Genomic DNA, 17,611 nt, shown 5'->3' with positions numbered 1-17,611 from the left:
TTCCCTTGTCTCAGAATAAATTTAACCCAAAACTCCAAGCAAGAGCAGCAAAACTATTTTTAAAAGTACAAGCCATGTTTGGTTGGTTGCTTACTTGATTTCATTCTTTCTTATTTTGTTTTGCTCTTGTGGTGCTAGGGATTAAACTCAGGGCCTTGCACATGTTAGGTAAACACTCTACCTCTGAGCTATCTCTCCAGCCCTCTTTTTCCTTTTTTAATTTAACAGCAAAATAGGGCCTAAGATTTTAAGAGATAATTATTTATTGTGGGTATTTTGTATATAGATGGATACTAACAGATCATATAAAGTAACTGATAACTTACTGGGAAGAAAAAAGTACACATGAAAAATATCTAATTTGTTAATAATTTTGACAGTGCAAATCAAAAAATAAAAAGTGCTTTTTGTTGTCTAAATTTAAGAAGAGCTGTAATACCAATATTGAAGTGGAAGTCGCAAGCAGTCTCACATCCGTTGAGAATGTTAACTGATGTAGACTTTCTCAAGGGTGATATGCTTATAAAATCCTTGAAGTACGTACTCTCTGATCTAGCAGTTTCACCTCTGGGAATTTAGCCTAAGGAAATAATTGGATAAAAAACAAAGACCAGCTGGGCATGGTAGTGTATGCCTGTAATCCCAGCAGTTGGGAGGCTGAGGCAAGAGGATCTTTGTGAGTTCGAAACCAGCCTGGGCTACAAAGTGAGCTCAAGGCTGGCCTGAACTGCATAGCGAGACCCTGTCTCAAAACAAACAAACAAACAAACAAAGACTATCATTTTTATTATAATGAATATTGGGAATACCTTAAATTTTCATCAGCAAATAGTCAAAGTATGTTTTTTTTAATCTACCAAATACTTGTAACTATATAGAACAATGTTGTACAGAAATATATGGCATAACATGGTGACTAAGTAATGTATGTTACGGTCTCATTTAGTATTAAAAACATATGCTTACACCAGTGAATATCTATAAAAAATGAATTGCAAGAAATCTTTTGGGTTTTTCTGCTTTTTAAATTAACAGATATATAGAAATAATTATATATATATTTACATATAAACAAAAATATTTTAAATGTATACATCTTGGTCTTAGCACTTCTACTTTAGTAATCTGCCTTATAATTGGATGAGTATGCAAAGGTGTGCAATGCAGCATTGTTCAAACTAGTCTTTAAAAATTAACCTACCTACTTATCCTTTATAGTAAAAAGCATAAATAAAATGTTTATGATGTAGCCAGACTTCACAGCCATTGAAATTGAAGATGTGGACTGTATTTATTGATGTCAAAATAATGTTCACATGGAAACAGTTAATAAACATTGTGTATATATATATATATATATATATATACACACACACACACACACACACTTATGTAGATAAATAAAAATCTGAGATGTTTACATAATGGTATCACAAGTAATTATTTCTTGGTGATGAGACTGTGGGTAATTTTCAACTTTTACTTTCCATGAATCTGTATTTTTGAAATTTTGTACAATTAAAACCTTCCTTTATTACCAGAAATAGTAAAAATGGACCATTTTAGATATTAAAAAGAGAAGTAATCAAAAAATATTCTGTTATTTTATGAAACACTATAGGTATATATGAAATGGGTATTTCTAGAAAAATTCACTTTATCAAAGTAACCCCCCAGGAGGGAGAGCCTAAGTCAGTAACCATGGAGGAAATGGAAGAGTTCTCCAGTGGTGCTCTCTAAATTCAAGCCCTGGATAGCCTCAATAAATTCTTTCAACACTCGGGCACATTGATATTATTATATAAGGCCACATAAAATTTATTTAAGGGAGCTTAAATGGAGATCATTGGTATAAATGAGAACATCTCACCTGAGTCTGATGATCACACTACTATTCCATTTTTTTCTAAACAAAGAGCAAAAGGCAGACTTTGAAGTTTTTTAATATGCCAAAATGATCTTCATAATAGAACATCACAAAGGTAGTGTGTTTGGCCATGTGCCTGTGTATGTACATGTACACTGCAGATAGTCTTGCTTATGAATATTGATACAAAACCTTTCAATAAAATACCATCAAATAGAATTTAGCAATGCATTAAATAAATACCATGATCAGGTGAGGGTACATCACAGGAATGTAAGCTTAGTTCAGTATTAGACAAGCTTGTCTACAAATGAGAAAGTTTTAAAAATCTCTATCAGCATCTTAAAAGGAGCCCAGAATGCATTATCTACAATACATTGATATTTTCAGTGGTTACATGACTCTACACATTTGTTAAAACTCAGTGAACTCTCTTCATTAAAAGTGTGAATTTTATAGCATGTAAATATGTCAAAAAATTAACTTTAAAGAGAATAAATAAAAATTTCTTTATGGTGACAAATAATGTAATATATATATTACTAAATAAAATTATATTGAAATGTAATATAAAAATAAGTAGAATTTGTTACTTTTAATGTTTTAAATATATATGAATATATTTTCCAGGTTCTTCCAATTATGTTTCATATTTTGTCAAAGAGAAGCTGAGTTCAACTTGCTTGTCAGGCAGAGCCAAATGTGTGTCCCTCCCTGTTCAGTTTATTATATACCAGGAAGGACAGTAACATGGCAGCAGTAATTTAAAACAGGGTTTTAAATGAATAAAAAAGAATAAGCCTCTGGGATTAGTCCCATTTGAAAAGTTCAGCTCTACCATGGAAGGCAGCAGCTGTTGTTGGGGATTAACAAATGGCTGGCTGCAGGGAATAGTATTCACTGTCCAGCCACATTCAGAGTCATCCATGGCCTCTCTGCCGCATGGCATCCATCTCTTATCAAACGACAGAGTCAGAAAGCAGAGACTGGAGAAATATGGTTGTACCATTTTTCCTTTTCAGAAACTCTACCTGATTATAATATGGCCTTTCAATTAATACTTCTTAGGCCACAGAACATATAAGGCTCTAAAATTACTAAAGATTTAGGGAAAAAGATGGAGAAGAATCTTCCACAAAATCAAACTGAAAGTGAGAAAACAAAGGAATTCCACTGGGTGGTTAAAAAAAAAAGTAGGGTAGGATAACTCTGTGATCATGGTACTGATTACATTAATTGCAAGAAATCTGTGCAAGGCCTATTAGGGAATCTAATTATTTGATTCTTACAACACAGAGGCTGTCTCTCTGTTTCATAAGTGAGAAAAGTGAGCCTAAAGAAGTTGAAGCACTTGCCCAAGGTCACAGTGCTGGAAGTATAATAGACTGACTCCAGGTTTGGTACAGCAAATGTACTAATTTGTTAAGACCCTTTAGGAAATTTCCAAACGTGCAGTGTCAGCTTTCCATTTCTGTAACAAAACACCTGAGGTAATGAATTTATAAAGAGAAAATGTTCATTTTGGCTCACAGTTTTAGAGGTGTCAGTCCATAGTTAGTTGGTCCCCTTGCTTTGGGTTATGGTAGCACAGTACATGGCCGAAGAGTCTTGTTCATCTCAGGGTGGCCAAGAAACAAAGAGTAACAGAGTCAAAGACCAGTGTTCCAATATTCCTTTCAACTCTACACCTTCCGTGACTTAGGTGCCATCTCCCAAGGCTCCACCACCTCTCATTAGTGCCACAGGCTGGTGACCAAGCCTGTAACAAAACACAGAGCTTTGAGGACATTTCAGGTCCAAGCTATAGCACCCAACCAGCTGCAAAGCCCAGGTATATAAACTCAACTACGTTTTCAGCCTGTGCATGTTTTAAAGTTAACTTTATGCATTATCTGAATGTCATCCTATTTTTTTTTCCTTCTTGACAAATAGATTAACCCTGCAAGGAAAAGATAGCAGACAAGCAGAAACATATAATGATGGGAAGTGATACTAAGCATAATCCTGGATTATGGCCTAGGAGGAGGAGTTCAGTGCCAAGGAGAAAGCACTAAAAGATGAACACTGCCTGTAATATTTTGAATCAGTGAGGAACAAGGAGACACTGGGCCTACTTTCTATACTACTCAAAGAGTTAAGAGAATAGTAACTGATAATTAGATAGATGGCTGTTTAAATATTTAATATCTTTCTTTATATCTCTTCTTGAAAAAATGAGCAAGGTAACTAAATTCACATTTATTTGTGTGAACTTTGCTGAGCGCCTAGGCTATAAGCTTCCCTTACCCTCTTAATTCCTCTGTGTGAAGAACGGGCTCCAGGGCAATGGTGTAATGGCTTTTAATTGCTATTAGAAGTGAAAGTTGAGAGGGGTTAGTAGTCCTTTGGTAAACTTCTGTCATGATTTTCTAATTCTTGCCATTGGGCTAATATTTGAAGGATTAGATTGAGTAACATGAAGGTAGATGCCACGGAGTCTGCACTTAGTGGGCCTTCAATAAAGTAGACTGGATAATAAGTTTCTGAAATCATCTAATTCCTTTTCATTGTGATAACAAAATAAGTTCCTTGTGGCTAGAATTGTGTCCTTCAACAAAATTTTCCTTCTTCAAATGTGTGCTAACAGCATCTACTGAATCTTTTGATGCTAGTTTCTCTTCCATTTCATGAACTATGCTGGGAAGATACCACAGAAAAGGCATCTGGCTCACTCTGGCTGCACAGAATACACGAAGATTGAAGTTTAGAAACTAAAAGACAAAAAGATGGGTCTCATTTCCTCCAACGTGGCCTCCTAGAAGTAACTAGCTTTGAGACACAGTAGGAACAAGGCTCAGGCCAACTAGTTTTTCTTCTGGTTATCTCTAACTTACCTCAGGCAAGTCCTCCCTGTTACTAGAGGCTGCTGGTGTTGGTCCTTAGAGCCCCAGGAAATAGAATTAAGAGATGTATTCTGTCTCTTTTCTGCTGTCAAAAACAGCAAGCTACTCGTCCACTGATAATGCAGTGTGTTGGAGAGATTTGGAAGCTCAGCATTCCAGTTTGGACTGGTGGTTAGTGTTTGCACAAAGTATCTTCTTTCCAGCTGAAGTACACTGTATCCTGTTCTGCCCTTTTCTATTTACATTCCCCTAGTTCCCATGCTGTTTTTCACCACACTGATAACATTCTGAGGTCTAATGCTATTCACAGTGATATATATTTAATATTTACATATAATACATACAATGTTTAATTTGATGAATGTTTATGTGTACTCCTGTGTAATCAGCACACAGATCAGGATATGGAATGTTTTCTTGTATCCTGCCTGGTCGGTAATAAGCATAACTTTATTACGTTCTTTACTTCTACTTCCACAGGCTGGTTTTTGCTGTTCTTACACAGCATAAAACGGAATCATAGAGTATGTACTCTTTTGTGTTTGATTTCCTTCATCCAATATTATATCATAACTCATCCATACTGTTGTGTAAAGTACTTCATCATATAACCTACTCATTCAACTGTTTATGAACATTTGGATTATTTTATACAAATAGTAATGTAAGAAACATTCTTGTATATGTCTTTAGTAGAAATAAGCACTCATTTCTTTGGGGTGTATACTCATGGGTGTGACTGCTTAGTCATAGGATATGCATATATTTTCTTTGATAGTTACTGTCAAACATTTTTCCTATGTGGTTGCACTCTTAAGTTCCTGTGCTTTCACAGTGTGGTTTGCTTCTGCAATACTTTCACTTTAGGTTTGTGATACTAGTTAATATGGCATGTTAAAATATTTGCTACTCATCTCAGATTATACTCATAAAAATCCATGTGTGTGTTTCACATTTATTCTGTATAGATTCAGAAATGGAAATCAGCCTTGTCATAAAGTTTAATAGTTTAAAAATTACCCATAGGGGATATTATCAAGTCAAAAAGCTTCTATACAGCAAAGGATACAACCAGAGTGAAGAGACAACCTACAAAATGAGAAAAAATTTTGCTAACTACATCATGGACAGGGAACTAATATCTAGAATATATCAAGAACTCAAAAAATTAGAACCCCCCCCCAAAAAAGACCTAATCAAAAAATGGACAACTGAAGTGACTAAAAGCTTCTCAAAAGACATGCAAATGGCCAATAAATACATGAAAAAGTGTTCAGTATCTCCAGCCATTAGAGAAATGCAAATTCAAAGAACACTGAGAGTCTATCTTATTTCAGAAGAGTGGCTATCATCAAGAAATCGAATAAGAACAAATGCTGGCAAGGCTAGGGGGAAAATGGATGTTTTCTACATTGTTGGTGGGAATGTAAACTAGTACAACCACTATGAAAATCAGTATGGAGACTCCTCAAAAGACTAAAAATAGAATTCCATTCGTTTATAGCAGTGCAATTCATAAAAGTTACATCTTGGAAGTGGCCTGTATGTCTATCAACAGATGACTAGATAAAGAAAAGGTGTTATTTATATACCATAGAGTACTTCTTTGCCTTAAAGGATAAACGAGTCATGTGCAGGAAGATGAATGCATCTTTATACCATAATATTGTGAAATAAATCAGACAAACAAGCTTACATGTCATATGGATTCTCTTATATGTGAAACCAAAAGAAAAAACTTCCATAGGAATTAAAAAGAAACTATCCATTATGGTAGTTTAGAAAACCTAATGTGAATCATAATAAAGTTTAACTCTTGAATCGATGTCTGGTTTTTTGGTGTAAGAGGGAGCATGAATCTCAGCTAAGTGTAATATTTAATTCATAGAGTTAAACTGAATTGACTCAGGGAAGGCCTCTTGGATCCTGCCTCTGGCATAACTCATTTACAACAGATTAACTTGTATTTTATGGCTGCCATTTAAAAAAAAAAAATCTGTCCTTGATTCCTTTAAGAGGAAGCAGTAACTCAGTATATCAAACACTGCTTAGAATCCCCAGAACTAAGCATTTTCATTTTCTCAAAAGTGTGTCAGCATATGGTTCAAAAAGAATGGAAACTTGGCACTTCAGTTTCATGGTTTACATAGTGATTCTTTCAAATAACCTCCCTGCATGGGCTGTAAGGCAGTGTAACTAAAATAATATTCCTGATGTAAGAAAAAGAATTGTCAAAGTAAGAAATTCCTGTAATTGATCCAAAATAGCCTGTTATGCTGGATTTTTAGATAATAGTTCTCTTTCCTTTTGAACAAAGCTACGTTAGTTCATTCCTTCATTATCATTCACTCACACAATGATTCAACTAACACTGAATACTCCATGGCAAGTCTTATTCTACATTCTGTTCATATAAACCAAAACAGAGCTCAATGGAGCTTATTTTCTCAGAGAGTCAGGGGCAAGAAACATAAAGGTAGAGGTAAGATTAAGATAGAAATAGAGATAAATCACATGGTTCTCTGGAAGAAAATAATTGCAGAGTTAGAAGTATGGGAAGGTAGGTTTGGTATTGGTACTCCTGGTGCTTTTTATAAGGGAAGTCAGGGAGAGCCTCTTAGCATGCTATTTGTATAGGGACTAGAAGAGATTGAGCAGTGTGGATATCCTCTAGATGAAGAGTAATACAGGTGGGGCAGTGCCGGGTGGGCTGAAAGGCAGTATAGATTCCTCTGTATTTCGCAGGAAGGTTGTGGAAGGGAAAATAGCTGGAGGGACCTGGCTCAGAGGGTCTGTACACCATTGCCATAAACTCTGCTTTCTCTTGAGGTGAGAATCTACTAAAAGATTTTGAATAGAGAAGTGGTAATTCACATTTTTTAAAAAAGGATTATCTTGAATACTGGGTAGAGAACTGATTATAGGGACAGGTATATAAACAGAGAAACTAGCCAAGATCTCTGTTTAGGAAAAAACTAAATGGCACATAGGTGTTTTATTTCACGGAATTATCACCACCATTGTGCTTTACTAGTAACAACAGTAATCGTGTTATCGAAATGTGCATGAATGACACCTGGCACATTCCTCTTGTCAAAATGTGCAATAGCTCTCGATTGCCTCACATGTTAAATATACACTTCTGCCTGACATTCAGATCTCCATACTCTTAACTCCAATCTTTTCCCCATCACTTAAGTCTTTTCCATGTATGTATCAGCCAAACTATTTTATTATTTGCCATTTCTATATGAAATGTCATCCCTGTTAAATCCTGTCTTTAAATCCTGTCTCAAATACAGTTGTCTTCACAAAACTGCTATATGGAAGTGGTTTGAATCCTGGTTTGAATACCTATTACTCTACTTAGAGGAGGCAGCATCATCCTGATACTCTGGAGCCAGAGTCCAGGTCCTGTCACATGCTTTCATCTGCAGATGCTACTTAATCTGTGCCTGTTTCCCATGCAAAATGGGGCCAATAATATGAGGTACTGCATGTGAAGTACTTTCAGCAGCGTCTGGTACTTGGAAATTAGTTAAATCAGTTTCTATAACTGTAGACATGACTATTTTATCTTCAGGACGAATATTTTACAAGGACTTCAAATAAAGAGATAACGGAAAGACTAGAAAACAAGACACGTGGATTCTACTACTGGTACCCACTATTAACCAGGCTGTGTAATGTTGAGTATGTCCTGTATCTTCATAGGACTTTAATTCCTTCAGCTTCAGAAAAGGGGCTGAGCAAACATCACCGAACTTTTAGTTCACTGAGCCACACAGATAGCTAATAGCCACCTTCAACTCAACCCTACTAAAACGGAGCTCTTAATTTCCACACCTCTAAAAGTGCTCCTTTCCTATCCTCAATAAATGATACTACCATCTACCCAGTCTGAGTTAAAAATCTGAGTACTCTTTGACTTATTTCTCTCACATCTACATTTAACCCATGTTCATATACTATTAATTCCACTTCCGAAATATATCCTGAGTCCATCTGCTTCTCACCATCACCACTACTACAATCCTAGCCCCATATTCTCTCATCTGTTGCCATAGGCTCCTAACCACCATCAGAAAACTGCTTATTTATCACTCCACGTAGAAATTAAATGCCCTCATAATAGGGCCCATTTCCTAGCACAGGACCTGCCACATAGTACGTATGAAGGAAAAAAAAGTTGAATATGTGAAAATGGACTTTTACTGAAGCATCAGAATTCTACATTAATTACATGGGTTTTATTTTTAAGATGTGACAACCTATTGGTTTTCCTTTCCCTTAATCCTTATACCGAACATTAAGCAGCTATGTTTGTGTCTGAAATAGGACTGCAAGTAAAATAGTAGTACAATCCTAAGCGTCTTTTCCCCAACTGACAACATAGTTCTCAAAATTAACGATCCTCTTCATCTCCTCTCCCCCACCCCCACCTTGGTGTAAATCACCGTTCTTTGCCCTCTTCGTGTAGGTTCTACCCTCCCAATAATCTATTCTCCAGACTGCAGCCAGCCAACTACTTTACCCATGCTTGAAAACCTGTGGAGTTTTCACTGTTCTCAAGAAAGCCCAGTTTCGGCTCCCCACCACCCCTCGTCAGGGCAGGCGTCGGTCTCACCGGGCCACACTTCTCCGATCTCCGTTCCCGCCTTCTACCTAGCTCTGCAGCCCCCGCTTCCGGTTTCCTGCAAAGTTCTACAAAGCCGTCGGTGGGCCTAGCTCTTTGGGTTTCGGGAGGTTGTCCCTTCCTCAGGGAAGCTGTCCCTGACTAGGCGAAGTCCCACTCCGCGTCACACAGCCCCACATCATCAACAACACTTCTTTCTGGGCTTATATTTGTTTAAATATACACCCGAACACGATAACCTTATCAACGTGTCTTCACGCGAGCTTGAGCTCGGTAGCTATTTGCGGAAGGGAAACACAGCCCGGCGGCCCAACCACTAGCCGCCCCTCCCCCGACGGCTGCGGCGCCGCTGTTACGCATTAAACAGGCGCCTTGAGGACAAATGTCTTAGAGCGCCTGCGCGGAGGGCTACGCATGCGCAGAGGGGCGAGCCCGCTGACAGATTCTGGGAGGCAGCGCAGCGGTGGTGGGCCTGGGCTGCGGGGAATGGGAGTCTTAGGGCCTTGACTGAGCACCGCCCCCGCCTCCCTGCCCCCGACATGGCTCAGGAGAAGATGGAGCTAGATCTGGAGCTGCCTCCGGGTTCGGGCGGGAGCCCAGCGGAGAGCGGCAGCAGTGGCGGCGGCGGGGGCCTCAGGAGGTCTAACAGCGCCCCCCTGATCCACGGCCTCAGTGACACTTCGCCGGTGTTCCAGGCCGAGGCGCCGAGCGCAAGGAGGAACAGCACGACGTTCCCGAGCCGCCACGGCCTGCTGCTACCGGCCTCCCCGGTCCGCATGCACAGCAGCCGCTTGCACCAGATCAAACAGGAGGAGGGCATGGACTTGATCAACCGAGAGACGGTCCACGAGCGCGAGGTGCAGACCGCAATGCAGATAAGCCACTCCTGGGAGGAAAGTTTCAGTCTGAGTGACAACGATGTGGAGAAATCCGCCTCCCCAAAGCGCATCGATTTCATTCCAGTGTCACCAGCACCGTCACCTACCCGGGGAATCGGAAAGCAGTGTTTTTCACCTTCCTTGCAAAGTTTTGTGAGTAGCAATGGATTGCCTCCAAGCCCTATTCCCAGCCCAACTACCCGATTTACCACCCGGCGAAGCCAGAGTCCCATCAACTGCATTAGACCAAGTGTTCTTGGACCATTGAAAAGAAAATGTGAAATGGAAACTGAGTATCAGCCAAAGAGATTTTTCCAGGGCATCACCAACATGCTTTCTTCTGACGTTGCACAGCTGTCAGACCCCGGTGTGTGTGTATCTTCTGACACCCTCGATGGAAACAACAGCAGTGCGGGATCTTCTTGTAACTCACCAGCGAAAGTCAGCACTACCACCGACTCTCCTGTGTCACCTGCCCAAGCGGCCTCTCCCTTTATTCCAGTAGATGAACTTTCATCTAAGTGATTCACCCATCCTGAAACTATTTTTTTGTTCTGTTCTGTTTTTGCAATGGAGAGACAGAAAAATCAAATTGGAGCAAGCACTGAACTTTGTCGATTAATTTGAGACTATTTCCTATTTGACTCCTGTTCTTTTTTTGGAATTTCCTGAAATGTTACTTTAGAGAACTTTTATGTCAGGTTCCTGCAGATGCCCTTGAATTTAGTGTAGTGATATTTTCAGACTTCTTCCCAATAAGTGTGTTGAAGCATACATTTTACGCTGCTAATATGTCTAAATACATATGTTATCCCTTGATTTTTTTTAAATAATTGAGAGCTCTATTTATTTATGGGATTATTAAGTTCTGATGAAAATATAAATGTTGAATTAATCAGTATAGTAAACTGATGTTTTAAAATTTCATATTTCATGGCCACACTAATTTTTAATGTTATTTTCAGCGATTGCTAATTTCCATTTAAAAAATAGCTATTTACAGCTTTTTTAAAAATATGTTATATCAATCCAATTGTCTGTTTACCCAGGAATCCTTGGATTTTTAATTTTCTGGGTACAGAAGTGGATGGGAGGGGAAATGATAAAAGAACAAATTATAAAAGTTTGCAACATAACTTTTAAACTCAGTGTATAGAAGTAAACATATTTAAGAAAAATGTTTTCTAATGAAACTTTAATAATTCTACTGTCATACAAATATAACTACAGAAAGTGAAAATTTTTTTTAAAAAATATTTTTAACCAGAAAGTGCATTCTCTTAGGTATAATCCTAAAGTGCAATGGGACAGTGCCTTGCAGTCTTAGCTCACTGTGTATAAGCTGAGGCAAGGCTCTTTGTACCACTTCAGATTTAAAAGTTTTTCAAATGTAGATGTGTGGGAAGCCCTATTGAACTTAAGCAAAGCACTCAGGCAGACAATACTCTTTCAGTCACTGATATACTTTAAAATACCCAGTCGTGCCTCAGTTCTGAAAATTATTGCCAATGAGGAGCCAGGGCAATTTTTGGCTGCTTTTCTGCTCTGCCCATCTGTCACCTGCCTGGTTTTCCCTTGCCCGGGAAGGAAGCAGCTGTTTCCTTGCCAACAGGTCTTTCCTTTCCACCTCCCACCAAACTAGGGCACCATCAGTGAGACAAAGGTACAGTGTGACTCGGGTTTCTGACAGTGAGCAACAAAAAGGTCTGTGAGTTGTTTAAGCTCTGTGGTTAGAGCTATAGCTGGAGTTGATTGCTTTGGGGATGTTGGTTAACTAAGGACTGATGATTTGCAAGAGAAACAGTGGAGAGTCACATAGGTAAATCATTATTTTACTTACGTTTTGTTAAAGGTAGAATTGTTTAATGCTTTTCCCTTTGTCTTTTACAATAAGACAAAATATTTACTAAGAATAGCAAGTGGTTTTTATATTGTATTTACTTATGCCTCATCTGTCTTCCTTAACAGAGAGAGTGAGGGAGAAAGGAGACAAAGAGAGGGTAAAAAAAGAAAAGAGAGCAAGATCAAAATTCCAATTTCCTTTTTTAAGTTATTGCCTATAGAGATTTTTAACAGTTACGTGGAGTTTTTACAACTGTGAGAATAAATGGAACTGGTCAACTCTTACAGTTGCCTCAAGTTTCAGTGACATCAAGGGTAAGATTGTGTCCTTACATTTACAGTCTTCTGTTCTGGATGGTAGTTTTGGTGTGCTTCAGTCCTGACACTGTTTCTCACTTCAGACCTATATATCCAGTTTCCTGTTGGGTACCTTGACCTGCTTTAGCCAGAGGGACTTTAATCACCTCCAAAACAAAATTTATTATCTCCACAGTTAACCTGTGCTTGTAATAGCTAAATTAATACTATCACTGTCTTGTTTTCCAAAACTGGAAAACATGCAAGCATATTTGACTTTACATTTTCTGTATGTGTCACATCCAGTTTAACCACCCAATCCTGTCAGTTACTTCTAAAATGAATCTCAATTCTATTTCTGTTGTTTTAGTTTAAATTCTTGTCTAAATGATCTTCCTGTTTTCTACCTCTCTTTTGGTCCAATCTTCACACTGGCTCTGGAGTGATCTTTCTGAAATATAAACTTGATTTGATTTTCCCACTTGCCTGCTTGAAACTTACATGCTTCCCCATTTCCTACAGTTTAGGGAATCAATTTTTTTTTTTTTTTTTTTTTTGCCTCATCTATAAAGACCTTCAGGATAAAACCATATTCTAAAATAGTGTCAGCCCTCTCCATCTGAATTCCTACTCTTTCTTCTTACTTTACAAACACTGGACTACTTGATATTCTTTGCATATGTCATGTACTTGATATTCTTTAAATATGCCATGTATCTGTGCTTTTCAGTAGGTTATTCCTTCTCCCTAAAATGATATTCCTACATTTCAGTCAAGGAAATGCTTTTTTTTCTTTTTTGTGTGTGATAACTATGAAAATAATGTATACCTACTGACTAAAATATTTAACAATGTAGACATCTATATATGTGGTTTTTTAAAAAAATCTACCTTTAATTATGTAAAAATTCATCATCTTTTCCCTTAAGTAACTTCTGTTAACAATTTGGTATATATTGTGCAAGATGTGTTCTGCATTTCCTTGTATATATGTATATAAATGCAGGAAGCCAACTTGTCATTGACATCTCTCTTGCCATATGTAATCCCTCACCAAATCTTACTGATTTCATCTAGAATCTCTCTCCTTTTCATTTCTACTGCCAGCCCTGATCCAGGGTATTGTCATTTCCTCCTTAGGCTTCTAACTCCCACTTTTGCCAGACGCCCTTCACTTTGGTCAGCTACCTGTTCATTCTTTCTAAAACAACTAGAGTTAGCCTCTTAAAATTCCAGATGGGATCTGCCCATCTCTCAATTTAAAGCATTTTATTTGCTTCCTATTTTTCTTATGCATATACTATAAAGTATTAATCCTGGCCTATGAGGCCCTGGGGGATCTGGCCCTCACTTCTTCCTTCCCTTGCTTTTTGTGCTCCACCTTCACTGGCTTTCTTGCTTCTTAAATACATCATGTTCTGTCCTATTTTATGAGATTCTTTCCCCTGAGTGCATGGAAACCTTTATTTCTCTAAGCTTATTCTTTTGTATAGATGGTAAGTTTTAAATTAGTTAAGGCTTTAAAAGTTCATATAATTTACATTATCGTAGTATTATTCATTACTTTAATCACTCCTCAGCTCATGTAAAAATTGTCCTTCAGAAACCATTTTTATGGTATTAATATTGCTAATCTATAAACTTTGTGCAAAAGTCCATAAGTAAGTAACATTTAAAGTACAGTTTGTCATATATAATAAACTTCTGTGGTATATTTTTCATTCTTATGTCTAATAAAAACATAGTATAAATGGAAGAAATAATTAACAATTACCCAAGTCTGATGGATACCAGAACTTTTAAGTGTACTTAAAAGATTGTAGTCAAGAGCAACCTGTACCAGGTTGCTTTCCAGTGATTCACATTTATTTTAGTTCAGCCCACCAGTATATACCTACAGTAAGAGACCATTCGAGATACTTGGCGATAAAATGGGTTAAGAGTCAAAACTTAGGGAAAGAAGTAAAACAACATTTCTTCCTTATGGGGGTATGTTTATGCATTAGTAGAAAAGTTTGAACATTGAAGTGAGCTGCAAGACAGTAATGGTTGCCAGACAGTGAACTAAGATGATGTAACCTACAATTCCTGGGTAGTATCAGAGAACAGAAGAAAGTGTTGGCCTTGGAAGGGAGGAATGGAACTTTTTTCCTCCCTAAAATCAGGAAGAGAATGAAAAGGCTAGGTAAAGATGTCAGTGTTAAATTGATTTGCTATTGGAGTTCAGGGATACAGAGGAAGACAGCAAGGAGAACAAACTTTTACCTTGTTGCTTCTGTGTCTTAATTACTGAGGAATCTAGCATATTTGTGGGTGAGGACCTCAGTGGATTTGGAAGCCTGATGAAATAAGGGTTTAATGTTGCTCACAGAACCTGGATGTAAAAGAGTGACATAAGGGTAAGTCAGAGTTTATTGGGCCATTTGGACGCCATATTGCATTTAGATAATAGGTACAAAGGAAGTGGGTCGAATTGACTAGATTTGAGAATTAGTTTGGGAACTAAAGTCCAGTATATAAGGGTTCTGCTGAAAGTGTAATTTGAATGATTGGCCAGCCCATTGAGGGTGGTCAGAAAAGTCAATAGAAGGTGGAGCACTGGGCCAGTTTTTTCAAAGTCCTACCTTATGATCAGCCATGCCAAAGTATACAGAGACTCTGATGTCACTATATCAGTTTTTCCGTTATTTTTCATGACCGATTTTATTTAGCTAGAGAAACAGCCTCGTAGTCAAGATTTGACTTCCAATTACTTGATAGAAGTTTGTGTCACATTGTTAACAGTAGCCAAGACACAATTCTTTGACATCCAAGTAAAAGTTTTTCTTAGAAGTTGAAATAATCTCTATATAAAAGATAATAAAGTACTTCCTGTGTGTCAGGCACTATTCTAGGCACCAGACAAATGTATTAATACATTTAATTTCTATCACAATCTAATTTTTATCATTTTAGAAATGAATAAGTAGAAACACAGAGAAACTAATTGCTCAGGATTTTGAAGCTGGGTGGTAGGCAGTGTATCGTGGTGGTTCACAGTGTAAGACTGCAGAGCCAGGTGACTGTGGTAAAGATTAAATGCGTGAATATATGTAATGCACATAAGCAATAGTGCCAAGCAGTTTCTTTTTTTTTTTTTTTTTTTTGGTTTTTCTGCGGTACCGGGAACCGAACTCACGACCTTGCACTTGCCAGGCAGGCGCTTTTGCCGCTGAGCTAAATCCCCAGCCCCCAAGCAGTTTCTATTGAATTGTCAACTATCATTAATGTGGGTGATGATTACCATTACTGTCACATAGTTTTGCTAAGGAATCTTTTGTTTATCATCCTTGATTGATGAAACTCCTACTTTGACACTCAGTAACAGCACACTCTCTGCCCTTTAAGGCAACCTGTCCTTTTGGAAGGTGTTTTTGATGTTTAAAAGTCTCTCTTGTACTGAACAGACATTTCTCTTCATAAGTCCCAGTGCTTAATTCAAGTCCAGCTGTCTGGAAAATGGAGCACAAGCCTTATTCCTCTTTTTAGGTGTTGCCTTCCCTTTGCAAATCAGAAACCCTGTTCCTTCTCTGATGACTGCATCTTACCTCTAGATTTTAGAAATCTTGAGCATTTCTTCAGAGTGCTTCCTCTGTGAAATAAGGCTATGATCACTTGGCAACCGACATATACTCAGAAGATTGTGATTCCTTCAAGAGAGCCTTCCTAGGTGGGAAGTGAGAGATGGCCTAATAATAAGAGTTTTTGCTAATAATAAAAATTAGTGTCAGTACTGAGCACTCATTATGGACCTAGACCTTGTTTTCAGCGATTACATGTATGAGTTCATTTAGTCCTCATGACAGTACGAAGAGGCACATGCTGTGAATATTCTCCTCCTATTTTACAGGCTAGGAAAGCAAGTACATTTTTTCAAGCCCCTATTACTTCCTGTTTTCTCCCTTTTGAATTTAGGTCCTTTTTGTTTTTCCTGATAAATGGTATTTTTTTTCATATTTGAGATAAAGCCTATTTTCTACTGAACAACTTGTTAATTTTGTTGGAGCTGCTGCTTCTGTTCTGATTCAAATTATGTTTATTATATATTAGCTATTATTAGAGAAGTGTATCTAGAGGATTGTTTTCTTTTATATGGTTAAAAAAAGTGTATAGGAGGAAATCACTGTGTTTTACATATTTTAACGGATATGTATCTGAAGCAAGGAAATAGCCAAACCACAAATCTTAGTGTTTTATTATTTCCTTTAAATATGCATAAACTTTTGTTAAATATATACATACATGTACATCTTTGTTATATTTTATTTATATGCTATGAAATTGATTTGTTATTTTTAGTTGTATTGTTCCTCAGGAAGAATCAGTTTGACCCTACCCCCCTCCCCTCCAAAAAAACCTCTGCATATTAAAATTGTGTCATTTCTTTAAAAGAAAAAGTAACATGATTTAAAGAATGATCCCAAACTTCTTATTACCTAAATAATAACAAGTTTGGCTTCTTTCTGTACTAAAGCCTTCCCTAGTGGTGAAAAAATCAAGTAATCCTTGAGAAATTTTAACTTTATTTCATAGACTGTCATTTTGCCATTGGAAAAAAAAATTCAGAAAAAGAAAACTTCCCTTTGAAGGCATTCATGAATTGGTTCTTAGGAAGTTTCAGATAGCCATGTCCTTGACTTACTGAAACAAATTGAAAGCCACACTTTGTTCCAAAAGGTTAGTACCATTTTTAAAAGTTGAATGACTATTTTAAAAAATCACCTCAAAAGTGGCTTTTGCTTCTACATATAGCTAGTTAGGCAAATAACATCAGATACTGGAGTCTGATGCATGCTACCCAAATGTACATGAGTTACACGCATACACAAAGGACCTACCTTATGCACCTTTTTCTGTGGGCCTGCAGTCATATTTAGCTTTCTGTCTATTTCAGATTTTCTTTCATCAGTTTTCTTAGATAGGTTTGATTTTGCAGTTATGGAAGCACACACACACAGAGGTATTGCTGACCTTTACATAAAGTGTTCTGTGCCTTGATTTTGTATCACCGTTGCAAATTTCAAGTGCTGTGCTGAAAGAGAAGTACCACATAATTCTATGTAGGATCTCTGCATGATTTTTATTTTTCCCTTTTAAATTTCTAGACTAAATGCTTGTGGAAATGTGGAAGTCACTCCTTAACAACTCTAAGGCAGCACAACTGAAACTA

General features: G+C 37.4%; 2 protein-coding genes across 5 annotated transcripts in view; both read left to right on the top strand.

Moving 5' to 3' along the window:
• Positions 1-17,611, top strand: part of Pip5k1b (phosphatidylinositol-4-phosphate 5-kinase, type I, beta) — a 294,854-nt gene that overhangs the window by 53,776 nt on the left and 223,467 nt on the right. Inside the window, exon 1 of one of the 4 annotated variants that reach the window (XM_013516346.1) lies at positions 11,212-12,082. The exons of the other annotated variants lie outside the window; for them this stretch is intronic. The gene's annotated coding sequence lies outside the window, so the exon portion shown is untranslated. Of the gene's footprint in view, positions 1-11,211; positions 12,083-17,611 lie in introns of those variants that run through there. 4 annotated transcript variants of the gene reach the window in all.
• On the top strand, positions 9,789-11,192 carry Fam122a (family with sequence similarity 122A). Its single transcript, XM_005388575.2, has one exon. The coding sequence runs from the start codon at positions 9,925-9,927 to the stop codon at positions 10,786-10,788; it is 864 nt and encodes a 287-aa protein (XP_005388632.1). The 5' UTR covers positions 9,789-9,924; the 3' UTR covers positions 10,789-11,192.

This window comes from Chinchilla lanigera, unplaced genomic scaffold (assembly GCF_000276665.1).
Source record: "Chinchilla lanigera isolate Chin_1 unplaced genomic scaffold, ChiLan1.0 scaffold00033, whole genome shotgun sequence".
Taxonomy (NCBI): Eukaryota; Metazoa; Chordata; class Mammalia; order Rodentia; family Chinchillidae; genus Chinchilla; species Chinchilla lanigera.
The sequence above is the reverse complement of the archived record's forward strand: the minus strand, read 5'-3'. Positions and strand labels throughout refer to the sequence as shown.